This window comes from Erinaceus europaeus, chromosome 10, assembly GCF_950295315.1.
Source record: "Erinaceus europaeus chromosome 10, mEriEur2.1, whole genome shotgun sequence".
In the NCBI taxonomy this organism is placed as follows: Eukaryota; Metazoa; Chordata; class Mammalia; order Eulipotyphla; family Erinaceidae; genus Erinaceus; species Erinaceus europaeus.
In genome coordinates this window covers 43,325,270-43,344,173 of record NC_080171.1, presented here as the reverse complement: position 1 = coordinate 43,344,173, position 18,904 = coordinate 43,325,270, and the positions used below count along the sequence as shown (strand labels likewise).

Below are 18,904 nucleotides of genomic sequence, written 5' to 3'. Positions count from 1 at the left end.
TGATGACAGTTTTTAATGAAATCTTCTTTCTAATGGCAAATTTTCTATGCCTTCCAACCTTGAACAATAATATCAACAACAACATATAATTTTACTACTAGTAAATATTCCTGGTAGTAATGGTAATAAACCCTCTGAAACATCAGAAAAAATAGTACAGTTCATGTTGATTTTGATTATCAAATCCTATTCAAAAACCTTAGCACAGTTAATTCACTTTTATATCTCTCTGCAATACTACCAGTGATAATCACTCTCTTCAGTTTTCTTAGAAATCCTTACTGTTAAAAAACAAATCATTTTAGAAGATTTTTGTTTAAAAGACAGTGTGTGAAGGACTGCGTGGTGATGTATACCTGGTTAAGTGCACACATTACCATGGGCCAGGATGTGGGTTGGAGTCCCTGTTGGCTACCTGTAGTGGAGGAATTTTACAAGCAGTGAAGCAAGTACTGCGGAGGGGTATGTGTGTGTGTGTGTGTGTGTGTGTCCGTCCCTCCCTCTACACCACTCCATCCCCCCATTTTTCTCTGTCCTATCAAAGGAAAAAATAAAAGCTTCCAGAAGCTGTGGGTTCATCACCAAGCCCCAGTGATAGCCCTGATGGCAATCAATCCAATTAATTAACTAATTAAATAAAACCAATATGTGAACACTAGATCTATATTGATACTAACTCTAAACCAAGGAAAACAAAATTCAAGCAACTTATTTTCCTAGCTGGCTAGGATTTCTAGAGCCTGAGATCTTGAAAATTTTTTTACTTGAAGAAATAAAATGAAGATGAAATTAGCTACTAGAATGTCAGGGCACTCCTCCCAGTTTATCTACAAGTATGAATTATAATTTTATTCTCATACTTTGGTATCCTAAGGCCCACCTGGATAGGATAAGTTCCTAGCACTGGAGAAATAAAGTAATTCCTTCAGAGCATTCTTTTACACCCCTTTGTCTCCTGTCATTCTGACCTCATTGAAAAGAGGGATAAGGAAATAGTTTCACTATACTTATAAGAGGGAAAATAGTTTCTTTGTCCATACATAATCTATATCTGGTGCCAAAAGCCTACATGAATAATGGTAGCGTCACTATGAGAAGAAATGAATGAAAATCCAAAAATAAAAATTCAGATCTGACATACCAATAAAGAAATGTATGTGTCATCTTGTATGAAAAGACCAAAACCTGAGAAGGCCCACTAGGGATATTTGAAATGAGAAGATAAAGCATATTTCTGCTGCACTTGGGAATGATTGGCTAACCACACTGACATTTCATTAACCCACTTAGATCCTGCATCTTTGGAGTAAAGATGAATCCCCATATTTTGAGTCCATAGCATAAACACAGTGACATTTTCTACTCAAAAACTGTTCTTCATGTCCTTCTCTCCCACGATGTTCTGGGTCACTCTAGCTCTTCATACCTCTCACCAGCCTGCCATCTCTTTTCCTTTTTCATTTTCCACTCTGTATAGCTGGAACTGCCAGAACCTTTTGGCATACCTCAACGTCACTCTTCACCTCTGACTGATAGTATGAGTTAGGATATTCTGGTCTAAGAAAACACCTGAAACCTTTCAGTAGGAAATTCTGAACCTACATAACCTAGGGTTTTGAAAAGAATAATGGATCTAATATAACTCATCCATGAACATTCATACTATCACAGAAGTACTGCTTAAGACAGTATACTTGAACAAATTAAGTGTACTTTCTCTTTGCATCAATCTTCCCAACTCTCCCTAGTTAATTTTGTTGAATACAGTTGACTAGAGGTAGAAAGAAAGACAATTTATGAAGAGCTCTCTGACTAAACTTGGAATGACCATGACTATAGTAGGGTTGAATGTGGATACAATGCCAAAGTAATACTAAAAGTTAATATCAGTCTCCTCACAGGGAGTTTCTAAGCACTTAATAGAACTCCTTTCCCCCAGTAAGAATGGCCAGCTCTGAGTAGAAGTGAAATGCCTGGATTATCACTCTAACATGGAGACGTTGGGAAGAGAATTTAAGATGTTGTTATAAATATATTTCATTTGTTAAGTTAGTTTTTAATCTAATTCAATATGAAATAAAATAAAAAGTATTACCCTGTGATTATTTGGGCTTGGAGGGAAAAAAGTGAATAAGGAAATCTTATGAAAACAACTAAATTTTTTGTGTGTAGTCATTTGTTACAATCTCAGTGTGACATCTTAAACTAGAGCATTTAATGAAATGTAAATAGGAATTTAAACAAAGACTAATTGTATGAAGAATTACATATATCAAGGCACTGATAATAGTAGATATGTCTTGAATTATCTTCAGGGACTAACTATACAACTACTTGAAATTACTCTTTCTCTGATCTTTCTGTGATTGACTTTTCTTAACAAAATATTAATCACAGTTAAACATCACATGCAGCCACTGCTTTTATTCCCTCATATTAAAGAGAAAAGAGATGATGTTGTATTTTGTATGGTCTCAGTTCTAAGTATTTGAGGCTTTATTGGCTTCCTATAAAGGCATTTACTATATTCATCTGCTTTATAAGAAAGTCTACTTTAACTCCGTATTGCAGCCTATGATTATGTATTATTGGAATATTTAACTATTTATCTTAAAACTCAATGATTTAAGCTTGTCTCCATTGATACAATAATCTAAGTATTGGCTACTAAGAGAACTGTAACCTATTTCTCACAAATAATCTATTTTCCAAACAAAAATTCAAGCACATTTCCCCAAGATTCCCATAAACTTAAGACCTTTCACTGAAATATTTAATTATAGAACTGAGGGAGGACTTTGAGTACATGTACTTAAATGTTTTAAACCTGAATAAAATTAAAAGGTAGAGGAGTAGAGTTGGGGGTAAAGCATAAATATCTGCTCTTCATGTTTCAGTTTTTTTGGTGTGTGTTCTATTAAATCTTTATTCCCCCTTTATAGGAAAAGGGCAGAGTCTGACTCTAGAAAGAGCAGCATACCCAATAGTAAGGAAGTCCCTTCACATCATCCAACAGATCCAGTAGAACTGAGGCGCCTTAATTTCCAAACACCAGGTAAGAGCCATGATTCATCTTGTTCATAGTACTGTCTACTGAAAGTGTTATAGTCCAGATAACATTGACTTGACAAGTTAATACATTACTTTGAAAATTGTTGTTCATATTGCTTTTTTATTTCAATGTTCTAGGACTAGGCAAAATGCAAGTATTGAAAGGAAATTAAGATCTTTACATGCAAGACTGAAATGGTGTAAAAAAGAGAAAGTTAAATGTCTTTCGAATTGTAACACAACTATATAGTACTATAAGAATACATGCTATATTACTTTGGCTTCATATGCTAATCATTTTCAATTTTCTTATGTAGAATAAACTGACTTTCTCATAAAGTATATGCTTAGGTGGATGGACAGATTATGTATATTACAGGGAGTGGAGCGGGGGGTAGCACAGCGGGTTAAGCACACGTGGCGCAAAGCACAAGGGCTGGTGTAAGGATCTTGGTTAGAGCCCCCCTGGCTCCCCACCTGTAGGGGAGTCACTTCACAGGCGGTGAAGCAGGTCTGCAGGTGTCTGTCTTTCTCTCCCCCTGTCTTCCCCTCCTCTCTCCATTTCTCTGTGTCCTATCCAACAACGATGACAACAATAATAACTACAACAATAAAACAAGGGCAACACTAGTGAATAAATAAATATTTTTAAAAAGATTATGTATATTACATTACTCACTCCATTGGAAAAGAATAGATTTATTCTATACTTTTCCTATTAATTACTCTGAAAGGAAGGCAGAACCAGAAAGGGTAACTATGAGGAAATAACATTTATTTTTTGTTTTAGTTAATCAATTAATTAATTAATATTTTGTGGCTTATTTGTCCCCTTTCCTGAGGGGACCAGATTAACCAGGAAGTACTGGGTAGAGCTGGGTGCAGAGCGGTGGTAGCATAATGGCGTAGTGGCACAAGCAGAGTCTCAGAGATTCCAGGACAAGGAGAAATATGGATTTTAAAGAAAAGGGGAAAAGTTCCTTGTAGTCTTAGAAGGAGCTTAAAATAACAACAGTTGATTATTATTATAACCAAGTTAGAAGTTTTGGGTTTTTTTTTGTTTGTTTGTTTATAACTCAGTGGTTACAATTAACTATAGTACACTGCTATACTTTCCTGTTAATTCATTTTTAGCTACTCTGAAAGGAAAGGAGATCCAGGAAGGATAGAAGGAAAGACATTATGAGGAAATAACTTCTTTTTAATATTTTTATTTATACTAAATCTCTCTGACCAATAGATTTTTTTACTAGGGAAACAGAAAATGAGGATAAGAAATGTGCTTCTTTAAAAAAAAAAAAGTTAACTGCTTCAAAAGAGAAGAGTGACAGTTCTTCCTGAGGGACAGCTTGAACAATATTGTCAGATCGACTCTATTTTACTAAGTCATGTACTAAGTACCAGATAAATGGTAAAGAGAACTAAAATCATGCAAATAAATTGCTTTGTTTTAAAACCTCATGATAATAAAGCAAAAAGCTGACTTAAGATGTTTGTTCACTTAAAATTTAATTGTATTATGTCCTACATTGTTGAGATGTTTGTTTCAAATGGCTGCCCTAACTCATAGTATTCTATATAACAAGTTTATTAAACTCCTATGAGCTGCTTTTCAATTCAAAGCAATGAGCTGCTTTGAATTGAAAATACACAGTTCATTTTATTTAGCACATTTTCTCTTTTACATTTAGACATATCATAAAAACTATCCCACTGAAAGAAATGTCTGGTGTTTTTATTATAGCTCCAAAATTATCATAATTGTTCATGCTCTGTTAAAGTTCTATCTTTGTGGTCTGGTCCAGGAGGTGACTCAATGGATAAAGCACTGGACTTTCAAGCATGAGGACCTGAGTTCAATCCCTGACAGCACATGTACCAGAGTGATGTCTGGTTCTTTTCTCTCTCCTATTTTTCTCATTGATAGGTAAATAAAATCCTTTAAAAAATAAATAATAAAATCCTATCTTCTATGAGGTTAGACTTTTTAAAAAATGTTTAAGCTATAAATTTTATTTAGGAATTGATTCTTAGGAAGCTTGTTAAAAGTCTTACAAGATTTTCAAAATACTTAAATAGGATAACAAATTATTATGAAATAGCATTTCATTTCGCATTAAAATAAAGAAAAATATTTGAGTTATATAAAAACTTTACATAAATTGAGCAAAATTTGATATAGTATTAGATTTGTTAAGTTAATCCAATGCATTATAGTAAATATAACTTAAAGTTCAGAAAACTGGCTCGGCCTACAACATATCACTATGTGCACATATCCAGGGCCAAGCCAAGGGCCACCACACAGAGCCACCTACATAATAGAGCGATGCTGAAGTGTGTCTCCTCTGTCTTTCCCTCCCAGTCTCTTGCCATCTTATCTAGAAAGGGGAAAATGGCAATTGTGCTGGTGAAAAAAAGAAAAAGAAAGAAAGAAAATTGTTTCAATAACCTCTCATCAAGGATAGATTAAAAATACAAAAAATAAAAATAAAAACTTTGTTCTTTAGAAGACACATACACACACCAAAAAAAAAAAAAAAAGAAATTTAAAGTGATTCACTTTATTCTAACTCAGGACTTGTGAAGCTTCCCCCCTACAGGTGGGGACCAGGAAGTCAAATTAATGTCCTTGTGCAGGAATATGTACTCAACCAGGTGCACCAACATATAGTCCCTAAATAGTGTAAATCTTGTAACCCTTATCAGATATCTACTTATTATTCTAAGGGTCTCCTCACTATGCCCCCCACTTTTTAAAAAAATTTATTTTCTTTATTATTGGATAGAGAGAGAGAAATTGAAAGTGGAGAAGGAGCTATGGAGAGAGACAGAGACACCTGTAGCTCTACCTCACTACTCATGAAGCAGCATTCCCTCAGCAGGTGGGGTCAGGAGCTTGAATCCAGGTCCTTGTGCACTGCAGTGTGTGCAGGTTTTTGTTTTTGTTTTTGTTTTGCTACCAGGGTTATTGCTGGGGCTCGGTGCCTGCACTACAAATCTACTGTTCCTGGAGGCCATCTTTTCCAGCCTGTTGCCCTTGTTACCCTTGTTGCTATTATTGTTGTTATTGCTCTTGTTGTTGTTGGATAGGACAGGGAGAAATCCAGAGAGGAGGGGAGAGAGCGGGGGAGAGAAAGACAGACACCTGCAGACCTACTTCACAACCTGTGAAGCGACCTCCCTGCGGGTGGGGAGCCGAGCGAGGGCTCGAACAGTGATCCCTACACCAGTCCTTGCTCTTTGGACCAGGTGCACTTAACCCACACTGCACTACCACCCAACTCCCTGTGCAAACTTTAAATTTAGATTTTTAATGCATGTTTACCAACATAAAAGGTGGGAGAAAATATTCATGTATCAAAACTTCTAAATGAATGTTTTGAAGCTGAAGAATGTAAACTGAGCATCTGTGTGATGATTGAGTAGATGTATGGAGCCCTTGCAGTCTCTGGATGATCCTTGTTTAATCACTCTGTGTATGTTCCAGTAAAGAAACTTGATACAAACTGAGTTCCTATAGAAAACCTTAAACCACTACTTTTTGACATAGTAGCATACTGGCTTTCTTTAAATTGTAGACTTTTTTTTTTTAATAATTAGGGACCCATACCTTTCAGTTTGATGAGACCAATGTGTAGAAAGTAAAAGCCCTGAAAAGTTACATATGATTTATTGGCTATATTGCTGCTGCTGCTTTTCCTCCTCCCCCTCCCCCACCCCCCCTTGCCCTCCTCTTCCTCCTATTTTAATTGCCACCAGAGTTATCACTGTAGCTAAGTGACTGCACGAAGAATTCACTGCTCCCAATGGCCATTTTTCCTCTTTTTTTTTTTTTAATTATTAGGTAGGACAGATAGAAATTGAGAAGGGAGAGGGAAAGAAAAGAGAGATACCTACAAGCCTGTTTCACTACTCATGAAGCTTCCCCCTGCAGGTGAGGAGGCTGGGCTCAAACCTAGGTACTTGCACATGGTAATGTGTGTGCTTAACTGGGTGCACTACTGCCTAGCCCACATTGCTGCTGCTGCTGCTGCTGCTGCTGCTGCTGCTGCTCCTCCTGCTCCTCCTCCTCCTCCTCCTCCTCCTCCTCTTCCTCCTCCTTCTCTCTCTCTCTCTTTTGGGAGATGTCAGGCCACTTCATTGATGATTAATAATGATTTATAAGATTGTAAGATTACAGGGTATAGTTCCACACTACACCCACCACCAATGTTCCGCCACGCCATCCACCAAATATTGGTTCTTAATGCTTAGCAATGATCGCACCTCCTTTGAGATGTTTTGTGTGACCTGTATTGCAAATAAACTTTCTTCCATCAGAGTCAGAAACACTGTATAGTGGAGGAAAACATATCCCAAAAAAGAGAGTTGGTGGGCATACTAGTTTCTCCAGTACCCACAGAAAACATTTTTCCTGAAATAAATGCAAAGTATGAGTAGGAATTGTATAGAAAGATGTGCTGGTGACTACAAGCAGGGGACTGGATATGTCTTCAAACAAGAGACCTCTATCTTTAATGCTTCTCAGGTTTGTGGACAATTTTGAAGGATAGCCAAACCCCAAAATTCAGTTAATCTTCATTTCCAAATGTATGTGGCAAAATAATAGGTTTGTGGAAGGAAGTTTTTTATTGTCTTTGTTTACTTATTGGATAGAGACAGCCAGAAATTGAGAGGAGGAGGGAAGCTAGAAAGGGAGAGAGACAGAAAGGCACCTGCAGACCTGCTTCACCACTAGCAAAGCTTTCCCCTGTAGGTGGGGACCAGGGGCTTAAAACTGGGTCCTTGTGCACTATAGCATGTGTTCTCAACCAGGTGTGCCACCACAAGTTTTTATATAGCATTTGAGTCACTAGAAGCATGAATATTGCAAATGAAGTACTGTTTCTCGTTTCACCAGTGCTTTATAACATCAAATATGATAACATTAGGAAAAGTATATGAGAAAGTGTCATTTAACTAAGATTAGACTTAACACCTAAAATGGGAGAAAATGTGTTAGGAAGGGATGATTTAGTAGAGGAAGCAGACAAGAAAAATTGTCCTAAAATCCTAGCACTTACTCTGAGGAAGCATTATGTTGTGCCTTTTAGCTGAGGTAAACAGTTTCCCAATGTTCAATTTATTGGAATCGTCTATTTGCATCCCAAGCAATCTGAAATGTACTGCCATTTGGAAAATGCGAGAGCTTTATAAGGGAAAGAGACTCTACTATTAATGTGAAATTGATATAAATGTGACCATTTCTTTCAACTAATATTAATTTCAGCCAGCTACTATGAATTACCATAACTACTTGCCAATCAGATAAATACAGAAGGTACAATTACTAATCAGGTAACTTTCTTGTGCTCTTTTTTTATATTTTGTTGTTTACAAGTAACCTAAGATTTTTCTGGATGAAGTAATAAAATTGCCCTTTCTTGGGTGTCTACATATATATTTTTTAAAAACATTTCACTATGTGAAATTTGTTTTTAGTGTTTCCAAGTCCTGATTTGCATTTATATATCATTCCTTTGAATTTATCTACTTATAGACAAATATAAAATGTAAGTCTTTGTTTTTTTTATATTTATTTATTCCCTTTTGTTGCCCTTGTTGTTTTATTGTTGTAGTTATTATTGCTGTTGTTATTGGATAGGACAAGAGAAATGGAGAGGGAAGAAGACAGAGAGGGGGAGAGAAAGATAGACACCTGCAGACCTGCTTCACTGCCTGTGATGCGACTCCCCTGCAAGTGGGGAGCCAGGGGCTCGAACCAGGATCCTTATGCCAGTCCTTGCACTTTGCGCCACCTGCGGGTAACCCACTGTGCTACCAGCCAACTCCCATTCTTCTTCTAGCATTTGCCCTTCTTCCGTAGCCATTCAACAGCGTCAGGTTGAAAGCTGTCAGGAGCTGCTTGTTGCTGGCTTTGAAAGTGACTGGGATCCATGTGGATTCAGTCGGCTAGGAAGGATCGTCAGTTTCCCCAATGAATGGGTACTCACGGGATGCACCACAAGAAGGTCGATCCAATGCATCCCGCCAACTCCCATAATAGTCTTTATCAAAAGCATAATAGACATGCACATATAATTAACAAATCATTTCTTCACTTCAAACAAATGGCTTTCAGTGCAATTGGAAACATGATTTATATAATAAACCCTAGCAGAGTTTGTTCATAAGAGCAAATTGAAGGGTCTACTTCTGATGGGTCTGTTGTAGATGATAAAATACCAGATGCAGCTATTTGAAATTCCATAAGTCTTTCAAAAGGCTGAAGGAAGTTCATTGCTAACTTTCCTGGTTCTATGCATTCTCTTTTAAAATTCATCATGTGAATGAAAAATCTATATAAAATATTTTTTTATTATTTATTTTCTCTTTTGTTGCCCTTGGTGTTTTTTATTGTTGTTGTAGTTATTATTGTTGTTGTTGATGTCGTCATTGTTGGATAAGTCAGAGAGAAATGGAGAGAGGAGGGGAAGACAGTGAGGGGAGAGAAAGATAGATATCTGCAGACCTGCTTAACCACCTGTGAAGCGACTCCCCTGCAGGTGGGGAGCCAAGGGCTCCAACCAGGATCCTTACACCCGTCCTTGCGCTTCGCACCATGTGCACTTAACCCGCTGTGCTACCTCCCGACTCCCATAAAATATTTTAAGTCATTAAATTTGTTGGAGTTCCTAAATTTAAAAGATAAACATTTTTCCTCAATTCTGTGTCAATTTAATAGAAATTGAAATATGCACTTCAAATTTCATATTATTTTGACAATTTAAATATTTCAAAAAGCTGTACACTTAACTGCAATACCACAAGTGCACATACCTTTGGGTCGAAAAAAGGAAATTTCAGAATTATGTCCAAAGACACTCAGTTAAAGACAGAGTAGCCCACTTAGGAGTCTTTTCAGCATAACCATCTTTGTGTGTTTTAGTGTTTCAGCACATTCAGTTACTGCAGCATTGCTTGTAAACGTCAAAACTAGGTCAGAAAGCCTCGTACTTTCCCAACTATGAACCAGTGTCTCTGCTATTAGTCTATCTGTTAAGGTTCCGAAGGCAGTATACAGTCAAGTGTTATTTAGAACCTCTGCTACCCAGTCTCTTAAGAGAATATGGCCTCACAGCCTGTCTCTCTCTTTCCCTAGTGCGGCAGGGGTCTGGGTGGTGTAGTACCAGATTGAGTGTATGTGTTACAATGTGCAAGGACACTGGTTCAAGCCCCCAGACCCCACCTGCAGGGGGAAGCTTTGCAAGTGGTAAAGCAGTGCTGCAGGTGTCTCTCTCGCTGCCTGTTTCCCTATCTTATCCCTTTCCTCTAGATTTCTGGCTGTCTCTATCCAATAAATAAAAATTATAAAGAATTAATAAAGTAATGCTCTGATTTAAAAAAAGATCTGTGAGAGAAGGAAAATATATTCATTTATAAAGGTTGTGTTTTTTTTTTTAACCTCTACTGGGTTTTTGCCTTTCTTTATGGACAATAACAACTAGGTATGCATTATTATTAAAGTGAGCTTATAAGTTACACATTGAGCAAAAATTATCCCTACTGGCCTCTGTTGAGAAACTTTTTTTTTCTTTTAAAAAATTGTCCAAGTTATTCACTAACATCCTCTTAGTATTTCATATTTTTTATAAAACAGTGTTTGTTTATTATAAAAATTAAATTTCTTCTTATTATTAACCCAGCTTTGAATTCAGAAATATCTATGGCTCCATGCATATTATCCCAGAGATTTTGTATGTGTGAACATTTCTTTAAATAATAAAATATATAGCAGCTAGGTAAAAATATATAAAATTGGCTTTTAAGTTTTAATGCCATAAAAATAGTTAACTATTCAAGTTTACATATTAGATTCCTCCTTTTAAATAGCTTATGGTATTGCAGATAATCTTTTCAATTGATACCATATAATAGACTGATTTACTCCTTTGTGATAGAGACTAAGTTATTTCTCATCTTATATACTATTGCAAGTTATATAATAGCAGTCTTGCACCCATATTTTTTTCATAACTTTTTTGCTGCTCTTTCTAAATGATAGATATCTGGGAATGTGATTACAAGACCTAGAGAAGCCCATTTACCACTTTTTTTTTTTCTTGCCTATAGGATTATCACTGGGGCTCTGTGCCTGCACTGAATCCACTGCTCTTTTGGCTTTTTTTTTTTTTTTGATAGGACAGAGAGAAATTGAGAGGGGAGACAAGATAGAGATGGAGAAAGATAGAAAGATAGACACCTGCAGACCTGCCTCACTACTTGTGAAACTACCCCCCTGCAGGTGGAATGCCAGGAACTCAAACTGGGATCCTTGCTGTGGGTCATGGCAATTTGTATTATGTGCACTTAACCTGGTGTGCCTGGTCCTCCCATTTACCACTCTACTTTTCTAGAGACTGACAATCAGTGGCCCAAGAGATGGCTCAGTGGATAAAGCATTGGACTCTCAAGTATGAGGTCCTGAGTTCAACCCGTTGCAGCACATGTACCAGAGTGATGTCTAGTTCTTTCTCTCTCCTATCTTTCTCATGAATAAATAAAAAATCTTGTTAAAAGAGAGGGGGTGGGGCAGTAGCGCAGTGGGTTAAGTGCACATGGCTTGAAACGCATGGACTGGTGTAAGGATCCCAATTTGAGCCCCCCTTCCCAACACCCCCTGTAGGGGGAGGGGTTCTGCAGGTGTCTATCTTTCTCTCTCCTTGTCTGTCTCCCCTTCCTTTCTTGATTTTTCTCCTATCCAACAACAATGACAGCAATGACAACAACAGTAATAACAACAACAATGATAAACAGCAAGGGCAACAAAAGGGAAAAAAAATAGCCTCCAGGAGAAGTGGATTCATAGTGCAGGCACTAAACCTCTGTGATAACCCTGGAGACAAAAAGAGAGAGAGAGAGAGAGACTGATAATCACATAAGTTTTTGACATACTGATAAAAAAAATGGTCTCTAAGTTTGGATAAAATGATGTAGATAATAATCATACTGTCAAATTGTATTTATATTAAATAAAAACCCGAAAAGCATTCTATATAATATATAGCATTTCCATATTTTTCCAATAAAGCAAGTTTAGAAGACATCATCTTAGAGAAAAAAGCCTCTTGCTACTCCAAAAAAATGCATAAAGGAATATATAGCAAATAACATCATATAACATGCCATCCACCCAGTGCTGCAACACTCACTTCCCAGTCTGTGGTTGATGTATCAATTTTTTTCACAATTATTATTTGCCTGTGGAATTTTTTCTTGTGTTGGTACTTCATACCCCTGCCTCCCCCAGAGGGGGTGGGAGGAAACACTTCAAATAAATGAACCTCTAATGTTTATACTTGTAACTTTTAGATATTTTTTAAATGATGATCAGCTGTTGTAACATAAAGGATTCATTTTCATCCTCTGAATGATCTTAGTAAGTTTTGCCCTAAAGCATGCGTGGATGATAGGTGATTGATGGGCTGTGAAAATCAGAACAGGGAGTCGGGCTGTAGCGCAGCGGGTTAAGCACATGTGGTGCAAAGCGCAAGGACCAGCATAAGGATCCGGGTTCAAGCCCCTGGCTCCCCACCTGCAGGGGAGTCGCTTCACACCCAGTGAAGCAGGTCTGCAGGTGTCTATCTTCCTCTCCTCCTCTCTGTCTTCCCCTCCTCTCTTCATTTCTTTCTGTACTAACAAAGACGACACCAATAACAACAACAATAACTATAACAACAATAAAAGAATACAAGGGCAACAAAAGGGAAAATAAATCAATAAAATATTTTAAAAATCAGAAACAAACTCATAAAAATTAATGTATCAGAAATAGCAGTATCAGCAGCAGAAATGCCTGTACAGCAGCTGAATGGGATTTTACAGTTCTTGAGACTTCTCTTCTGATCTATCAGTTATGTTTATTGGATGATTGCTACTAAGATCCATTTTTATATTTACTTCTATGACATGGCTTAAAAGTATCAGATGTGCTGCTGAAGAGATCGTGGCAGTATCAGCCTAACAGACTCATCAAAGTCTCAAGTTCACTCCTGAACACCACCAAAAGCTAGAAGTGAGCAGTGCTTTGATATAAACTTATCAGTTAAACACTAAGTGTGCTCTTTGTATTCATATTTCAAAAAGCTTGGTTCCTAGAATCTAAATGGTATATTTCTGAGATGTAAAAACATGTTTCTTTTTAATTCTACAATTTGAGAAACTCCACATAAAAATATATTTAATTATTTCATTTAACTCTTACCCTAAAAATCCCTCTTTACTATCTTTTACTAGTCATCCTAGTATGGATTGAGACAGTTGCTATTATTGATTGCTTTACCACAAGCAATTATACATTACAAATCAATGTTTTTTGTCTGCTTTATGATTCCTTATTCCTTTGGAACTTAATTTTAGAGTACTTTAATTTCATTCAGAGTATTCTAACTAGCACAGAAGTTATTTTAAACTATGACAAATATTTTATTATTTCATTATTTATTTTTGTTTGTCTTTAATGCCGCCAGGGCTACTACTGGGGCTTCATGCCTCATGAATCCACTATGAATCCACTGCTCTGGCAGCTTTTTTTTTTTTTTCTAATTTTTACTAGGACAGGGAGAAATTGAGAGAGGAGGAAGAGGAGGAGTAGGAGGAGGAGATAGAGAAGGAGAAAGAAAGAAACCTGCAGACTTGCTTTAACCTTCACAGCTTGTGAAGTGGACTCCCTACAGGTGGGGGACAGGGGCTCAAACTTGGGTCCTTAGGTTGGCAATATGTGTATTTAATTGCACTCACCATCCTTGCCCACTCTAAAATATGTCAAATGTTTTACGGACTAACTTTCTCCTGTATATTTGCTGCGTTAAATACATTTTTAACAGGACTATAATTATTGGTCAACAAGTTAGTTTTCTCCAGTTCCCTGACTGCAAAGTATTCTCCAGTCTTTAATACACTTTGGTGTAAAAGAAAATCTTAAGGTATTACTGAATCGTCACACATGTATAGTACTAGGGAAAAATCATCTAGAAAAAATATTTTGCCACAGTAAATGGCCTCATAAGTTCTACTTAGCAAACAAGTTATAAAATTTTAAGGTGTCAGGCTACAGAGATAGCTCCCTGGGTAAGACAGTGCCTCTCCCGGTGAACAATCCAAACTTGAGTCCCAGTGCCATATGAGAGCACCGTGACATCAGGGAAAGGTCCACTGGTGTGGTCTCTCCCTCTTCTCCTCTTTGTCTCTCATTCTGAATGAAAAAGTGACCTGGTAGTATTGAAACTGCATATGTGTGAGGTCCAGAGTGTGTGTGTGTGTGTGTGTGTGTGTGTGTGTGTGTGTTGGGGGGCGGGGGAGAAAGTAGCAAAAATGCCTATAGGAATTCCATGCAAAGTTGAGAAAAAAATGTAGAAAGAGGTAACATTGTTTTTGTTTGTTTTGTTTTTGTTTTTGTTTTGCAAAGAAGTTACTTAAGCCACACTGTTGATAAATGGCTTAGTAAAATATAATAGTATGCTTCAAAGCAAAATACACTGTAAATTGAAAGGTTTTCTTGTATATATAATGTCAAATGACACTATAACTTTTATCATTTTGAATATGTATCTTTAGTTCATGGAAGCTCACACTATTTTGACAGGCTGTAGCTGTAACTGTGCTTACAAGTGAGCCCTTCACTACTCTGCTCCCCTACCACTAAATCATAACATCCCTTCTAAATGAAGCTCCTGAGATACTGATACATTTTATCAAACTGAGCACCACTGAAAATCTCTGTTACTACATAAATAAATCAGACAGTCTTGTAAGACCATATTTATGTGCATGCCATCAGTTACTGAGGAGTATTACGTGATTTAAGAGACAGCATATGTAAAGGGAAGTGACAAGGTCTAGGATCATATCTCACACTTAACTGTAGTTTTACTGATGATAACTTTTATCAAATCCTTTAACTCCTCTGAGAGTTCATTTTCTAATTGGTAAGCTTATTAGGGGACCAAAGGGGAAGATAAGTGGAGCCATAAAGAGTGAACCCTGTAAGAAGTACACATTGTCATATCCCCTTTGATCCCAAGTATGCAACTGCCACTAATCATTCTTTGATTTTAAATCATGCAGACACTACAGTAGCTACTTCCTTGTCTAAAGCAGAGACTGTAAGTGTACGGAGAGATAGGTATAGATATAATATGTAAGGGCTTATCTCACAGTTCCAGAATTTATGAAGTCACAAGATTTGCTATCTTGGGAGCTCCAGGAAAGTCAGTGTTGGAGTTACAGTGTACAGTGTACAGTCTAGAGTTTCAAGGAATCATGGAAAAGCTTCAGTGCAAGGATAGGGAAAGGCCAACTTAAACAGTCGGATAAATTCTTCACCCCTTTTTGTTGTATTCAGACACTGTCTTGGTGGATTGACTGATACCCATTCACACTAGAAGGGAAATTTCTTTTAAGTATTCCAACTCCGGCATTAGCCTCATCAAAACACAACCTCAGAGCAAACTTAGAATTGATGTTTAGCCACGTATCTGGATATCCCATACCCAAATCAAGTTAATATAAAGTTAGCCATCACAGCACACTTGCTATGACAAGTCCTGTCCAGTGAGATTAAAGTGGAGAAGTGCTGAGTCTATATTCTAAGTAATACCTTTGAATTGGAACCATGTCATCACCCACTTCTTGCCCCCTAAACTATGACTGTGATGGGTATTCTGGGAAGCTCTACTGAGCCAAAAGTTGATGATTGAAGAGATATCACTGCATAACCCTTGATTGCCTAGCATTCCAGAAGAGGAAAATAAAACAGTGACCGGTTTAAAAATATTACCAGCAGTCATAATCTAGTTAACCAAGTGTGATCTTCAAAGATCTTTCATTTGACATCCCCTCAATTGACTTTCAGGAAAATTTTGAGTCAACAGTGGAAAGTAAAGCAATGACACATAATTATCCAGATTTTCAACTGCTATTAAAAAATTTCAGAGTCTCAATTTGGCTCTGCAGTATCCCGCCTGGGAGATGTTAGAGTTGAATAGTTTTGCCCTTTTAGAACTTGTTCAGACTCTATAGTATACTATGCCTAATGATAATACTAAGGTGAGATAGAAGGCTAATTTCCACTTTTCTCATATTTGTTATTTCTTTATAAGAGAAATATTTCTGTTTTCCCTGTCTCCACTGAAAAGAGGGGAATGGAAGGCAATCCTTGATGGTGTCTTTTGTCAAATAAGTGGATATGAGTGCATTTCTTTGTGAAAGTATTTAAAATACCTGCTCATCATTAGTTATTTGCTTTAAAACATGGCCCCTTCAACCACTGGGAAATGTGTCCCCTGCTTTGGAAGATTGTGACTGACACTCTAGAAACAATGCAAATAGCATGATGCCACAACCATTTCTAATTATTTTTACTGGACTAACAAACAAATCATTTAACTTTCCTGGACTTCATAGTTCTTTATATAAAGTGAAAATTCTTAAATTTTATTTATTTTATTTTTGAGAGAGAAGCAGAGACACACAGAGAAAGAAACACCAGAGCACTGCTCAGCTCTGGCTTATGGTGGTGCGGGGGGATTGAACCTGGGACTTAGGAGCCTTAGGCATGAGGGTCTGTTTGCATAACCATTATGCTTGCCTAACTAATTTCTAAGGCATTTAAATGTTAAAATATCATGTTTTTCAAGTTTTCATTCTGATAAGGGAGCCACCATGGAATTAGGATCACAAAATGTTCTATACTAAAACTCGCCCTCATGTTTTTCTCCCTCCAACCTAAGGCAGATTTCACTGACTAGATCTATCATTGTTCATGTTGACAATGTATATTGTGAGTATCATAGCTTCAAAATGAAAACTCTGCTCAGATTCAATGCATGTCTTTAAAAATGCATTTATGTTGTACAGTTGTAGCTTAGAAATGATGATGTTGAGCGGTCCAGGAGATGGCATGGTGGATAAAGCATTGGACTCTTAAGCATGGGGTCCTGAGTTCAATCCCTGGCAGCACATGTACCAGAGTGATGTTTGGTTCTTTCTATCTCTCCTCCTGTCTTTATCATTAATAAATAAATGAATTAAATATTTTTTTAAAAAAAGAAATTATGAGGTCTTGACACTGCCAAGTCCTCATCATTTGTGAGCCACACTTCTGGTTTGTTGCTGCTAATAATAGATAAAGTACTAAATTTGCTAATGGAGCATCAGAGCCAATTCAGGAATATCACCAAGAGCGAGCTGATCTCACTCTAATAAACTCATGTGATTTTTGAAATATAATTCCTCCATTAAATAGTCTTACAGAACTGGTAACTATACAATTATCAGAGTCTGGTTCTCACAGCCAGAGATGCTGACTTACTGGTCTGGTGTGTAGCCTGAAAAGAAGGAATTTTCAAGCCCCTTCAACAATGCTAATGTGAGAACAATGGTCTAATAAAAATTTTTGCTTACTGACATTAAGAAGTAGTCAGCTTACCAGACAAAATGCTAAAAGTTACCAGGCATGGCCACTCTGATAGTTTTCTTAGTGTGTGTTTTTTCATTCAGAAGCTAGCATGTTTATAACATCATATTAGAGAAGTTTGAGGATTATGATATAACACAGATTTGCAGTTAGTCTTGGTGAACATCTTCTGCTATGAGCTAAACATGTTCATCCTTGGTTTATTCTTTAACACAAATATTAAGCTGATGTTTGGTCTTTTCAAATTCATGATGTATGTATAGCATCATAATATATGTGTTGGTTAGCTGAATAGAGTAATAGTAAGTAAAATAATTTTTAAAGTATACAAACTGCATAAGATTTTTGTTTGTTTGTTTATTGGTTTAAAAATTGTCTTTCCACTCCTCATGAAATAACTTTTAAAACTCTTGCTTCTGAACTATATCCCAAAGTCAACAAAGTTTCTCAGTTGATTCCTATGTTCTGAAATCTACCTGCATACAATATAAGTTCAAGTTGTAAAGAAGGGAATAACTTCAGAAATTGTCTAGCTCTGCACTGCTGTTTTATAGATATAGAAAGTGAAGTGCTATATAACAAATAATCTGTCCCTATTAGTAGATGGCAGAACCTGACATAGAACTCATATCAAGAATTCCTTCTCCTGTACCATTAATCAGTCTTCCCTCCTTTTCTGTGAAATAACTGTTCTTGCCCTAGAATTTTGATGCAATATGATACAAAGACAAGTATTAAATAATGATAATTGAATACTACAGTATCTTTCATATGCTACATGTGTTTATCTACATATATATCTTGATTCGCAATTCAGTAATGAGTCAGAGTATATTTACTTGGTTTACTAAGTAATTAGCTTCCAGAGTAATTATACTCTCAGACCATGAGCCAGTGCATGTTATATGTAAATGTTTTGATCACATCTTTGGTTGATTTTATGGTGCTCTTCTGCTATACTGTTATACTAATACTTTTCCCATGTCCAACCGGCTTTACTTTTTGCAGCTTTGAGCAGTAATTCAGTCCCCTACGCCTCCCTGATTGGCTCTGTGTCCTCCCTCTCTAGCCAAACCACCACTCAGTCCATATATGATAATAACTCCCTCCCACGATTCGCTCGAAAAGGTCTAAACATCTTTGTCTCTATTATTTTCTCTGTTAAAGCACTGTAATGGATGTCCACACCATTCCATTTTCATTTCCAGATAAATCTAGACTCTCTGTGCCTTTGCTTTTCTTTTCTTGTCATTGGGGGTGCCTCATCTGGATAAGATCACTTTAATTATCCGACCACTGTCACCCACCCGCTCCCTCCACAGGATGTAAATTAGTTCAATTCTTCCACCTATATGAAAACGTTCCAGAAATGGGCTCCAAATTTTGTCCAAATGC

The 18,904-nt window shown here is 36.9% G+C and overlaps 1 protein-coding gene across 19 annotated transcripts in view; it reads left to right on the top strand.

Annotated features, from left to right (window-relative positions):
- PTPRD (protein tyrosine phosphatase receptor type D) overlaps positions 1-18,904 on the top strand; it is a 417,654-nt gene that overhangs the window by 273,767 nt on the left and 124,983 nt on the right. For all 19 annotated transcript variants that reach the window (XM_060199565.1, XM_060199563.1, XM_060199562.1 and 16 more), the window contains one exon: positions 2,943-3,055. In XM_060199565.1, the coding sequence (XP_060055548.1) occupies positions 2,943-3,055 (113 nt within the window). The remainder of the gene's footprint in view (positions 1-2,942; positions 3,056-18,904) is intronic.